Source organism: Notamacropus eugenii, chromosome 2 (assembly GCF_028372415.1).
Source record: "Notamacropus eugenii isolate mMacEug1 chromosome 2, mMacEug1.pri_v2, whole genome shotgun sequence".
NCBI lineage: Eukaryota > Metazoa > Chordata > Mammalia > Diprotodontia > Macropodidae > Notamacropus > Notamacropus eugenii.
This window is the reverse complement of record NC_092873.1, coordinates 190,133,560-190,146,963: the sequence shown is the minus strand read 5'-3', so window position 1 is coordinate 190,146,963 and position 13,404 is coordinate 190,133,560. Positions and strand designations below refer to the sequence as shown.

General features: G+C 35.8%; 1 protein-coding gene across 1 annotated transcript in view; it reads right to left on the bottom strand.

Annotated features, from left to right (window-relative positions):
* Positions 1 to 1,291: 1,291 nt before the first annotated feature.
* The window catches only part of CDC40 (cell division cycle 40), a 59,492-nt gene continuing 47,379 nt past the window's right edge, over positions 1,292 to 13,404 (bottom strand). Inside the window, exons 9-15 of the mRNA XM_072643040.1 lie at positions 12,519 to 12,564; positions 10,707 to 10,808; positions 9,920 to 10,035; positions 9,510 to 9,643; positions 8,083 to 8,159; positions 6,165 to 6,309; positions 1,292 to 3,113 (exon numbers count right to left, since the gene is read on the bottom strand). Of these exons, the coding sequence (XP_072499141.1) occupies positions 2,936 to 3,113; positions 6,165 to 6,309; positions 8,083 to 8,159; positions 9,510 to 9,643; positions 9,920 to 10,035; positions 10,707 to 10,808; positions 12,519 to 12,564 (798 nt within the window). The 3' untranslated portion in view covers positions 1,292 to 2,935. The remainder of the gene's footprint in view (positions 3,114 to 6,164; positions 6,310 to 8,082; positions 8,160 to 9,509; positions 9,644 to 9,919; positions 10,036 to 10,706; positions 10,809 to 12,518; positions 12,565 to 13,404) is intronic.

The window sequence follows — 13,404 nt, the reverse complement described above, 5'->3', positions numbered from 1 at the left end:
CCCATCAGGATTTAGTCTGGTGCATCTTCTAGATTTGTTTGGAGGAGAGCTCACTATATTGTTTCCTGCTACTCTGCAAACATGGCTTCATTTTGCAGTAAGATCAAACATTAAAAACCATGCTTTCATGGCACTCTTGTAAATATTTTGGCTATAATCAATTTTAGAGATTTTTGTAATTTTCACTTTTATCAGTAGTCAGTGAAATAATGAGTTTTGGAATAATAGGAAGACAGCAGGCTGACAAGACCATCCTTATCCCTTTTTTCCTCAACAGGAGATGGGGTTTTGTAATTTTTAGGTATGGGATATATTATACAAAGACAACACTGGCAAATCTTTTGACCTGTGTTTGAGAGTTGGCTTACCATATGTAACCTTATAGTCAAATATCTATGTAAGACATCCGAATTCTTTACATGTTAGTTAAAAGAATTATAATACTTGCATTATTTACCTCACAAGACTGCTGTGGGCAAGGCACTATATTAATATATTATATCGTGCTAAAATTTAAAATAATAATTTAAATTGTAATTTTTAAATTGTCAATCATAAAATGTTATTAATGATAAATATTAAGTCAATATACTAAAGAGGAATTAATTCCTGGGCCTAGAAATTGGAGTAATTATTTCCTAAGGCTTGGATTTAAAAAAGACCACTCATTACTTCTTTTTCAATTTTTTCCAGTGCTTAGTAGAACCTTTTAAATTTCAGGGTATATTTTAGACAATTCATATTCTTCCTTTGGGTTAATTTAAGTTTTGTCATTCACAAGCTGTTCCTTTTCTTGGTCTAGCAATCCTTAGATCAGCACCATTCTCTCCATCCCATATCCCCCATTTTGCATAAAAGATAATTTTGTACTGGATCTCTGATCCCCTTACAAACTAAAAACTTGGAGGGTGATGAACCTAACCAATGGGGCTCAAATTTCACCCTCTCATCTTCCATTTACAATAAAACAATACTTACTGTAGTAGCAGTACTGTAAGATCACAATTTAGAACAACTTAAATGTGTATGGCATAGTAAAGGAGCTTCCTTAGCTTATAAAGTGTGATGACTTGTCAATGGGTAAATTTCATTTTTCTAGCATATCCCTCTATGATTTTTGTTGTTGAGCTAGCCAATTAATAAAACCAAACACATTCCTCTTCAAGCATCAGTTTTTTGACAAAATAAAATATTTAAAATATTGCCCACAGTGTGGTTTCACGCCACAGCTGGGATTAAGGTTCAGTCTTGTGCAACTGAACGGAAAATAAAGATAAATACAACGCTATGGTAATTTTTCTGTAAAAAGATATATTTAAAAATAAGCTCTTTAAAAAGAGAACTTTTATGTACAGTTATGTAGTCTAGAAACAGTCAAAAAACACTATACAACAACTATCTAGGTTTTAGAAAATACAATTTGTAGCACACACAATCCTGGTACTGAACAAGATATAGTTTTAAGCCTATGATTAAGTCATTATCTCATCACAAATCGGTAATTCACATTTGTTAATAGCTAACATTCAGACTAAAGTTCGGGTTAAGAACTTGCCTGCATACTTCCCATTTGGGAAATTAGACAACCACCTCTGCCTGGCAGATGTAGTCTATCTGTAGTTCAGATAGTCTTTATTTCTTTGAATGAGCAATACCCAACAAAGAACCTTCTCCTCTTTTTATTTCTTCTTTTCTTCTAAGTTTTGCTTTTAGAACAGGGGAAACAAAAACATCTTTATATGTGACTGTTGGCCCAGAGGTGCCTTGTTCTTTGAAAATGAAATTTCTAAGAGGGCAAAGAACATAGATATGTGCTTAACAATAAATGTTCTAGGAAGGAGATTACGGAGCATTTAATGCATTCAGGGTGGGTCAACAAGTAGCTTTCCCTTGGTCTTCAGCTCAGCATCCGAGGTAGCTATCCACCTGGTAGTCTCCCTATTCCAATGTGGTGCCTTTCCTATTTATATCTGTTTACCACAAAATACTTTTGAAACATCAAAACATAGCTTCCTAGAAAATAATAAAAAGGAGATGGCTTGTCAAAATTAAAGTGCTATTAGCTAGTCCCTTCAAAAGACTGTCATAAGTTCTCAGATGATTTGTGTTAATCAGGAGTTATGCTCCTGAAAGAATACTTGCATATTTTGTGTGCTTCATGACACAATAATGCAGACCCACTTCATCTTCCACATGAGTTACTGTTCAGAAATAATTTAATTTTATGATTAAAGGGCACTGATCTGCCTGCACTGGGTAAGTCAAGGAGAAGGACTTTGGTCTATTCTTTATTTCATAACTATCCACATTAATTAAGCTACAGCTAAAGGAAAATGATGACTTGCAACTGTAGAGATACCAAAAAAGAAAAAAAAAAGAGGAACCCATGGAGAAATCCTAGAGTTCACAAAGTATGACTTATTGGAACTGGGTATGTAGAGGAAAAGAAAAGTCGTTCACCCAACAGCTTGTTCTTTCTCTAGATTTATGTACAATGCAATCATCACTGAGATCTTTATTTTCTGCCTTGCTGGAGACTTATGGGTTTGTTCCCTTAGAATTAAATGTTCATTTATTACTTCAACTATTAGGAATCACAAATCCAGTGGGGAAGATCAGGCAGATTCCACGAACAGTAAAGAGTTAACAATAAAACATATGGATGAAAAAGTTTTCACAATTTACAAGTGATAGTAAGCCTTGGAAACTGGAAAGAAGGGATGTCAACAGGCATTGCTTATTTTGGTGACACCTACAAAGACCAGAATGAAATTACATAAAGCAAAATTACAAAATGAATTGTATATTTGTACTAAGTCAAAGTCTGTGTAAACAGCACATATCTGTGAAAGAGAAGTTGTCACTCAACACATTTAATAACCAAATACAGATGAATATGTCATCAAATCCAAAAGACCCTAGTGAAGTTTGAGGATTAATCCCATAATTTAATAAGACCATCCCAGCCACAAGTTATAACCTTGGATGTTTCATGCGGGTGCCACACAGCACCTATGCATACTTTATCATGAGCTTTAAATCGACTGTAGAGTTTTGTAGTCTTCCAGTCCCAAATGTTTAATTTTCCATTTCCATCTCCTGATATCACATAGCTGCATTGGGGAGGAAAACAAGATCACATTATTCAAATGTTTTAAATTTGAGATAAATGTGGAAATTGTTTCTTCCAACTTTCTCATTTTAACACTAAACTTCAACCCCTCAAATACTTCTATTACATAAAAATCTGCTGATAATGATAGACTATCAGTTTCTACAATGCAAACTGTTTCAAGCAAAGTGCATTCCAAAGGAAATCAGATTGTAACATGAACATTGCTCCCAAGCTGATGCTTTTTTCAGGCTAGAATGATTAATTTCAGTGATTCTAAGGCTATTTTTAACCTTGGTGAAGGGAGGGTGGAAAGTATAAATTAGCAGGATTGAGCTAAGACCAAGAAAGCAGAGGAGGGCCCCACAAGTGGGGCCACTGGCCACCCACTGAGAGGCTCAGTCCTCTTAGCTGTGAGAATTATGTGCGCCCTACTCTTTCACCTTTAGGCACAATACAACCTGATTCCATTTCCTTCATGACTAGTTTTGTTTCCAAAGACACTGAGCCAGATTCAGTTTGTCCAGACTCAAGTTAGCCACTGCACAGATTTTGGTACCTTCCATATACATATACTCAAATTTAAGCCAAGAATGAAGCTATAGAATTTCGTGGTCATTTTCAGGAGCCTATAGCCACCCCTGCTGAAAAGTTGAAATCTTTACTAGCCTTGTGACAGCTATTCATTAAAGCAAAGTAGGATGGGAGACTCCACATGGTATGCATGCATAGCTGTACTTTCTTTTCACTAGACTGAGGCAATGACATAGGAAAAAAAAAAGCTTTGGTTCTGGGAGAATTGGACCAGGATCTGTCTCATGTCCTTAGGAAAGATACTGCCATACTCTGGAATTCAAGCTTTCCCATCTAGAAAATGACAGGAGGTGTGGGGGGTATGGGGGGTGCTGTGTGAACTAGATGATTTCCAAGGTCCCTTTCAGCTCTAATTATGATATTCTATAATAACAGCATTTAGAATGAGACAGGTTCTATTTCCACTATCCTCTGCCCCAGTCAGATGTGTCCAAAGGAGGGAAAAATAAACAGTAAGGTGAACAGAAACCATGTTATACAAGAATTAGTTAAAAGTACTGGAGACAGGGCCCCACCCCTGGGGCTGACCAGCAACAAGGCCCCTCCTCCAGGGCCAGCCACCAGAAAGACTCTGTTGCCATAGCAGGCCAGTGGCTAAACCCCAGGGGTGGACAAAATGGAGGCAAAAGGGAGGGCCTACCTCCCCCCCCGCTTCTAGTATGAGCCAGAAGGGAAGCCTACCTTCCAGAGAAAAGCAAGAAGCTAAGCCCTGAAGCTGAGTGAAAGCCAGCAGTAATTCCCAGAGCCCTAGCAGGGAAACCTTGGGACAATGCAGGACCAGAACCCAACTCTCACATAAAAACACCAAGTCAAACACACACACACACACACACACACACACACACACACACACACACACACACACACACACACGAGTAAAAAATGGAGCTTGACTATAGAAAGTTACTATGATGATAGGGAGGATCAAGGCATAAACTTAAAAGAGAACAATAGTGTCAAAATGGCTACATGTGAAGCCTCAAAGTAAACTGTAATTTGGTCTTAGGCCTAAAAAGAATTTCTAGAAAAAGCTTAAAAAATTTTAAAAAGTAAATTAGACAAGTAGAAGAAAAATTAGGAAAAGAAATGAAGTAATACAAGAGAAACATGAAAAAAAGTCAATAGCACAGGAAAATAATATACAAAAATTTACTGAGGAAAATAACTCCCTAAAAAATAGAATTGACTAAATGGAAAAGGAAATACAAAAGCTCACTGAAGAAAACAATTCTCCAAAAATTAGAATTGAATAAGTGGAAACTAATGACTCTATGAGACATCAAATTACGATAAAAACAAATTTAAAAAAAAGAGAAGAAAATGTGAAATTTCTCATTGGAAAAACAAGTGACCTAGAAAATACATCCAGGAGAGATAACATAAGAATTACTGGACTACTCGAAAGCCATGGACCCAAAAAAATAAATAATAAATAAAAGACTGCACAACATCTTTCAAGAAACTACCAAAGAAAACTGCCTTCATATATTAAAACCAGATGGCAAACAGAAATGGAAAGAATCCAATGATTATGCCTGAAAGAGATTCCCAAATGAAAACTCCCAAAAACATCACAGTCAAATTCCAGAGGTCAAAGAGCAAGAAGAAAGTATGGCAAGCAGTCAAAAAGAAATAATTCAAATATTGTGGAGCTGCACTTAGGATTATATAGGATTTGGCAGCTTCCACATTAAAGAACCGAAGAGCTTGGAATATGATATGTCAGAAAGCAACAGAGTTAGGATCACAACCAAGAATCACTCATCCTGCAAAACTGGAAAAAATGGAAATTTAATGAAATGGAGAACTTTTAAGCATTTCTAATTAAAAGACCAGAGATGAATAAAAAATCTGACCTCTAAGTAAAAGACACAAGGATATCAGAAAAAGGTTAAAAAAAAAAAAAAAAGAAGCAGCAAGATAAAACATAAGAAATTCAGTGAGGTTTAAACTGTTTATATTTCTATGTGGCAAGGTATTATTTGTAACTCTGAACAACTTTATCACTATAAGAGCCATTAGAAGGAGTATATGCAGACAGAGGGTGTGGATATAAGGTGACTTTGATGAGATGATATCCCAAAAAAACAAAATAAAGGGGTGAGAAAGAAAACTGTACTGGAAGGATGGGAAAAATGAATGGAGTAAATTATTCCACATAAAAGAGACATGAAAAAGCTATTAAAATGGAAGGGAAGATAGGGGGAGGGGAGCAGCAGGCAAAACTTAAACCTTACTCTCATCAAAACTGGCTTAAAGAGAGAATAACATACACACTTAGTTGGATATAAAAATATACCTTACTCTATAAGGAAGTAAAAAGAAATAGGCATAACAGAACCGGGAGGGGAGACTGATAAAAGAGAGGGGACATACATACAAACACAAATTCACTTACATGCAAAAATTCATTTTAACTAGTGTAGGTAGAAGAGTAGAAAGGAAGATTTATACATACCTCATATCTGGGGAAAAGTCCACCTGACAAGCATATCCTGCCACCATGTGCCCTTTAAAAATTTTTTTCTTATTCAATCTGAATCGGTTTTGTGCACCGAAAATTAAAATCTGATTGTCCATGGACTGACATGCCAGCCACTTCCCTGAAAGGTAAACAATGATATGAGAAAAGTTTGGGAGAAAAAAAGGCCAAAAAATTATATTTCATTAAAAAAAATCATTTTCTCTTAATACTCCATCACTATCAACATGGAACTAATATACTTCTTGGAGAATCTTGCACCTATATTATATAGCAGCTCTCAAAATTCTGCTACAGAGCTTTTTTTCATGTCAGGTGGTTGCTTTTGCTCATCTAACATCTTATTCCATCTTATTCAATAAACATTTCTTAAACACCTATATACACAGTAAACTGTGCTATACATGTTGGGAAGATCCAAAGTTTAGCCAAGGCATAGCCTCTGCCCCCATGAACCAGTCTAACAGGGAGATAAGACAGGTACAAACAAAATATTACACGAGAATAACCTGGGGAGCTGCAAAATAAAGTGCTATGTAAAGTCTTCAGGAGAAGACTGCTGTTGCGTGGGGAGATCAGGGCTTCCTAAAGAGGTGACATTTACACATGAAGAGAAAGAAGGAAAGAATTCTCAGAATTTAAAATGGACAGGTACCTTCAAGGTCTCTAGTTGGGTGCCCATATTTTAAAGATGAGGGAACAGAGGCCCATAAAGGCAGCATTATGTAGTACAAAGAACATTATACTTGGAACCGTGAGAGACCTGACTGGAAAGTGTGTCTAACAGTTTGTTTTATTTAAACTAAGCATTCAGAATTGTGTCTATTCAATTTGAATAAACATTTATCAAACACCTAGGTATAAAGCACTGTACTAGGCATTGAGAAGTCAGAGATTAAAAAATTCTATAAGAAGATATGTCAAGTTCAGGGAAGAGTTAACTAAATTGGTTGGAAGTAGTGTATAGGACAGGGAATAAGGCTAGAAAAGTCTAGACCAGGGGTAGGGAAACTGCAGGCCCTCTAGGTCCTCAAGTGTGGCTCTTTGCAAAGTTCACAGAACAAATCCTTTCATAAAAGAATTTATTCTGTAAAACTTGGACTCAGTCAAAAGACAGAATCCAAGGATCTAGAAGGCCTTGAGGCAACAGGTTCCCCAACCCCAGGATATGATTATGTGATCATTAAAAAGGAATTGTTTCAAGGCTTCAGCAAACCACTTACAAAAGCCATAAGAGGAAAGCCATCATAGCACAGTAAATGGAGAAACTGCCTCAGATACAGGAAGACCTGGGATCAAGTCCCTCCTCCAATATACTGCAGGGAGAGGAGCTCAACCTCTAAGTTTCTCACAGTCCTGGTAAACTTTCTAGGACATAAAATACTTTCCACTCTGCATTGGTAGAGTAAGTCCTCTTTCTAGCAATTTTCTATAGTTGGAAGGGTGGGCAAAAGTATATTACAAAATGATTCACAAAAGAATGACTCATATTTTCTATTTTTGTCCCAGAAAGTCTTTTTCTGTTTAATCCCTAAAGTCTTCAACAGGGAAACTAGGTTAAGACAAAGCTGATTTATCAAATTTCTGAGTTGCCAAAAGGGATTCTATCAGTGGAAGAGCTAGGGAAAAAATATGTTCTAATTTTTAGTTGTGAATCCTTAGAGATTTAGCAGATACCAGCTGAAATCACTGTATTTATTTCTTTAAATACACAACATGGCATGATGGGTGACTCAAGTACTGAACCAGTTAAGTCATCTGTAGCATCACCAAAGTTTACAAATATATATAACACAAAGATAATGAAAAAGGAAATAAAAAATGTCTTTAACATTGGCAAAATACACTGTGTTCTATGTCTTCATTCCAAAACCTGAATTTTGCACTGACTCACCATTCGGAGACAAAGTCACTGCAGGCATTGAATGCATACTGGGTTCTGCTATGTATTTGAAATCTACAGGAATGTCCCTGCAAACCAAGAAACATATAAGGTGAGAAACTGAAGAAATGTCAAAACTCTGCTTCCTACTAAGATAACCATAAAACAAAAGGGGCTAACAGACTAAGAAATGGTATTATGGTATTGGAATTAAAAAATACTGACACTTCCTATTGAAGCTTCTTGGAAAAAGAAAATCAAATTGTTTGTAACAACAGTTTTACTGATAATTACAACAAAATTAACACTGTCAATAACATGTAAAGCAGTGAACAGAATGGAAAACACTTTTAATTTGAAAAATTATATAGAGGCGGTTTCCATTTCAATTGTCAATCAAGTGAGTATTTTGATTGTATTTAGAACTAAACTCAGCCTAAAAAAGTTGTCCATGTATTTAGCACATTTCTTTGTACTTGGCCAGGTTGTTTTTGTATAAGGCATCACAGTCCTTGGCTAAAGTTCACATGACTCTGGTTGGTAGGATGTAGCAGCACTTGTACTCTGTTGTACGAGGATCTAGGGTCACTGCTACATCATAAGGAAGCATGGGAAGAGAATCTGAGTGAAGATTGCCAGCTAGTGCATATGATATTCCATTTTCCAACCCAATACATAATAACATGACGACAACTAGTATCTTAGGCAGTTTCAGAAGTAAGAATTGTACAATTTGAAGATGTCTCTTGAAACAGAGACATATCAAAGGCTCGGTGAACACTTGTCAGATATGTTGGGGGAAGAGGGAGGATTCGTATTCAAGTAGGAGTTAGATTTGATGACCTCTAAGGCCCCCCAGTTCTGAGATCTTCTGAAAAGACTGTTGTATCCTCTCATGGATTTTAAACGAAGTGGTTAAAAAAAACAAAACAAAGTCCTTCTATTTGAAAGGAATGGACAGCTTTTAGGGAAAATAATTCACAACATTTCACAAAACTGCCCATAGGTTACATCAGTTTATAATGGTCATAATTTTACATCTATTTCTATGTTCTTAGCTTGTGAGAAAAACCATGTGTGTTAATTAAAGATACAAGGGAACCTGGCCAAAGATTACATTTGTACCTCTGGTCATAAATATGCAAGTTAAGATTCAATGAAAACCTATGCAAACTGCTAGGGAAAGCAAACAAACAAACTTGGAGTTGCATGTCACTCTAATGGGGTGTGGTTTGGTGGTGATGGAGCACTATCATTGTATGTGATATTATTTTTATTTCCCTTAATCATAGGCAGAAGTAATTAAAAACCTCACTGACAGGGCAGACTCTAATGGCAGTATTATTTTCAAAGGGTTATATTTTTTAAGATTAGCTGCCCATTTCCCTGTTGTTTGTTTAGTACAAACTATGTCAGACTTCACTAGGATGGAAACTCACCATTCCCAAACACGTAGGCTCTTGTCATCAGAAGTGCTCACAAACCGCCTATTCTCATCCACAAACACAATGGTGTTGACAGCTCCCAAATGCCTATCATATTCTTGCACAATCTCCCCGCTTCTGATGTCCCACTGAAAGTTGAAAAGGAAAGTACAAAGGAGTCAGAAATGGTGAACAATTATTAAAATACAGGACAAAAATTCACTAGGTCTGGGAAGCATAAGGGAAAAGATGACTAACATGAAGTTCTCAAGAGTTTGTTGATTCTTAAAACAATGTGGCTGACATAAATGCAAAACTTCTAATTATATATTGTATGCTGTGGGCAATTTCTCTGAAAAAATCTCATCTGGAAATGTAATATGTAGGTCTAAAATATTAAGATTATTTATTTCATAAACACTTACTTGTACAATCTTTTTATCTGACATTCCAGCCACAAAAAGATTCTGTTTATCTTCATCAGGATTGAACTTGACACAATAAGGTACTTTCCGGTTTGTAAATCTTGATATACACTGACCTAAAATCAAAACCCCAAATTACCTGTTAATATGACCATTTAAAAGCAAACTTGGAGTTAAGCCTATTGATATAGGACAGCTTGCTTGTTTCAAAACTTTAGCCTACATTATTTTTCTTCTCAAATTATAATCAGCTTTTTACTCAGAAGTGCTAAGGAAGAGAATGGAAAGTGCACACAATTCTCAGAAATAAGAAAAATTACAATTAAGTGGTACTCTTAGATATGTAAAGAAATGAAAGCTCAAGTTAATATGGCTATGAGGTAGTTATACATTATGTAAAGCTAACTTGTCTAAGAAAGAAGGGTAGAGAGGCATCACTAGGATAGTATACTAAACAGTTCAGGCTATTCTAATAGAAAGCATTTTGAGAAGATTTCATATTCACTAATCTCTCAAAATTATTCATTACATTAAACTCCACAGGCCTCCCCCTGCCCCAGAAATTAATGGTGCAATTTTCTTTGTGAAAGACCCATTTGCAAACTGACATTTTAACTCTTGAAGAGCTGTCAGAAGCAGCAAGGAAATTTTAAGAATAATAACATTTTATTGTAAGCTTAAATCATTAAGAGAATCCTTCAAGCCGAAAAATGTTTCACTTACAAATTCTAGCAAGATAAACAAATATGCATTAATTAGGCTACCTATATTACTTTGAAAATCTTACCTGTCTCAGTGTCCCAGAGCTTAAGATACCTGTCATATGCTGCACTGAGGAACTGAGTTCCTACACCATTAAAGCAGATATCCCTAACAGCCTTACTGTGACCTGAAGATAAATAAAAAATTGGTGATGATGAGGAGAGAAAAGTTAATTTTCTCTTAGAACATAAACTCCAACAGATAAATTCTAGTATACTGGGGGTGATAGTTCCAAAAAATTACTGTAGCATTTCCTAATGCCCCTGTATAAAACATTCAATAGTTAAAGATGTGCAAACGTACAATGAGCCAATTGTCAAAAAGAACAGCAAAAACTGATTTTTTCTGGTTGCTTCTGAAATGGCATGTTCTGAACTATGAGTCAAACTCAGTGTATTTTGATACCTATGAACCAAGTAATTTATCTCCTTTTAAAGGGAGAGAGGAAAAACACCCTAAACCAAAAAAAAAAAAAAAGTAAATATTAAGTGGCTAAATCAAAGCAGACACTTTATTTGGTTTGGTGAAGAGGAACCTGGATTAACAGTCCGATGATGGGAAATAACTAAGTGGCTTCCTGAGACTCTTCTTCTTCTTCTTCTTCCTGAGACTCCTAGTGAAAAAGTCTTTCCTCTCTGTCTTCAGAAAACATTCTGTCTCTCTCAATGTGGCTGAGGCCCATATCACTCCCTTTTTGTTCTGTTTCCAGGCCCAGACTCACAGTCTCACAGGTTCCCCTCATCACACTTCCTGTTGGGTACTTAGACACCAGCAAGCTTTCTGAGATGGGCTAGTAAAAAGAGGGTGACAGAGGAGTGGAGAAGCAGGCTAAATAAGACTGCCATTCAAAAATGGTATCTGACAGGTGCCTTTAAAAAACTCAAAAACCTATAAAGTTTATGTCATATCATTAGTGTATAAATGTTGTAACTGGATATTGAAAGACTTCAACATTTTTCAAAAAGGTAAAGGGTTTAATCAATTACTCTATTTATTTGTAGAGGTCTATATGTAAAGTTATACTAATACTAGCATGGCATTTTCAGAATAGATTCACCCAAAATAGGGCATTACATAGATACAAATTAGAGTCAATGTATCTATGGCTATTGCCAGATTCAAAGCTAAAAGTGCTTTGGTTACAATGTGATAGACTCTTTCTCTTCACAAATGTCCCCATTTGTGACTAATAGATTCAGTACCACCTCAGTATCAACTAAAAACAAGCAAAATGCCTAGCCAGTGCTTTCACTTGGTAAATTAGCTTGGTCACTTCTTCACTCTCCCTAAGGGTTTCTACACTTTATTTTCAGACATTCATTCAACTCCAGATTCCATGGACGTGAAACATCCTTACCCTGATTACCTCTTCCCCAAAGAGTTTTTCCCCACTGATACTTACTAGTCCAAATCAAGCATTTTTGCTAGGCTGCAAAGATCAATAGTTCCAGTACCCTTGAGTGGTTTACTTTCCATCTATGAACAAATGAATACAGCCATAAAAGCTTTCTCCTGCTGAGGGACATACATAAATCATCCAGAAGCAGTGACACAGAATCACAACCAGCTATCTAACTTCACCATGAACACTAGTGAATGCACAAATGGGGCAAACAGATTTCTCAGAACAAGTCTTGGTAACAGCAGAATGGTTAATAGTAAAATCACATTATTAGGAGTGCTATTTTTTGATACAAAATAGATTACTCCACACATAAATGTATGTGTATGTATGTGTATATATACATATACATGAATATATAACCTTATGTATTCATATATACTATAAACATATACATAATGTATATACATATATATGCATAGGGAGAAATATTACCAACAAATGTTCTCAAACAGCGCCGATCTCCATAAACTTCCCATAGCTGTGAAAAAAATGGAAATATTAGACTGCATTCATAAGTTCAGTAAAATGACAAGTTTTATTATTAACAGTCATATGATAGCAGAATTCAATGAAGGAGGTTGGTATGCTACTGGGTTTTGAAATTTAACTATTTTGGTTCATTCATTTAAAACCATCAACTTCTTTAATAATAGCCAAAAAAATGTCAAAAGAAATTCTATCCCCCATCTCCAAATCTGGTATCTAGCAGAATCTGATTGTATAACTAACTGAAATCTAATAAGCTTACAATTACTCTAATTACCTCACACTGAACTTTTTTCAGGGTTAAAGAGTATACAAAGCCACTCTGCATATATGATAATATAAATGTTAGAGAGAAACAAATGGAGTTTCTCACTTATATCATTTTAAGCTCCAGTAGGTAAGTGGTCAAATAGTTGCTCTAACCAGAGGAAGCTACTACTTCATAGACCCATCTGCTTCATAATTCAGTTTACAGACATGAAAAATTTATGAAGGATGAATTTTTAATCAACTTTTTGAACCCCACGACCACCACAGAGCAGACATTCATCAAACTACAATAACATTTCAGATATGGACAAAACACACATTAAAATACATATTTTGACTTTGAATGTCTTAGTATAATGTAAGTTGACCATTTTGGGCTAAAAAGAAAAAGACTCCAAAGCTACAGCAGACTTAAATGTTGAGTATGCTAGCAAGGAGCCTTCCCTATCCTGATTTTGTCACGGTTGCTGTAGTCGCAGCTTAATGGTCAGAGATCACTTGCCAGGACACACAATGCAGTAGGACTATTTCTGCTACCTTGTGAGAGCCATTGTCAAGAATA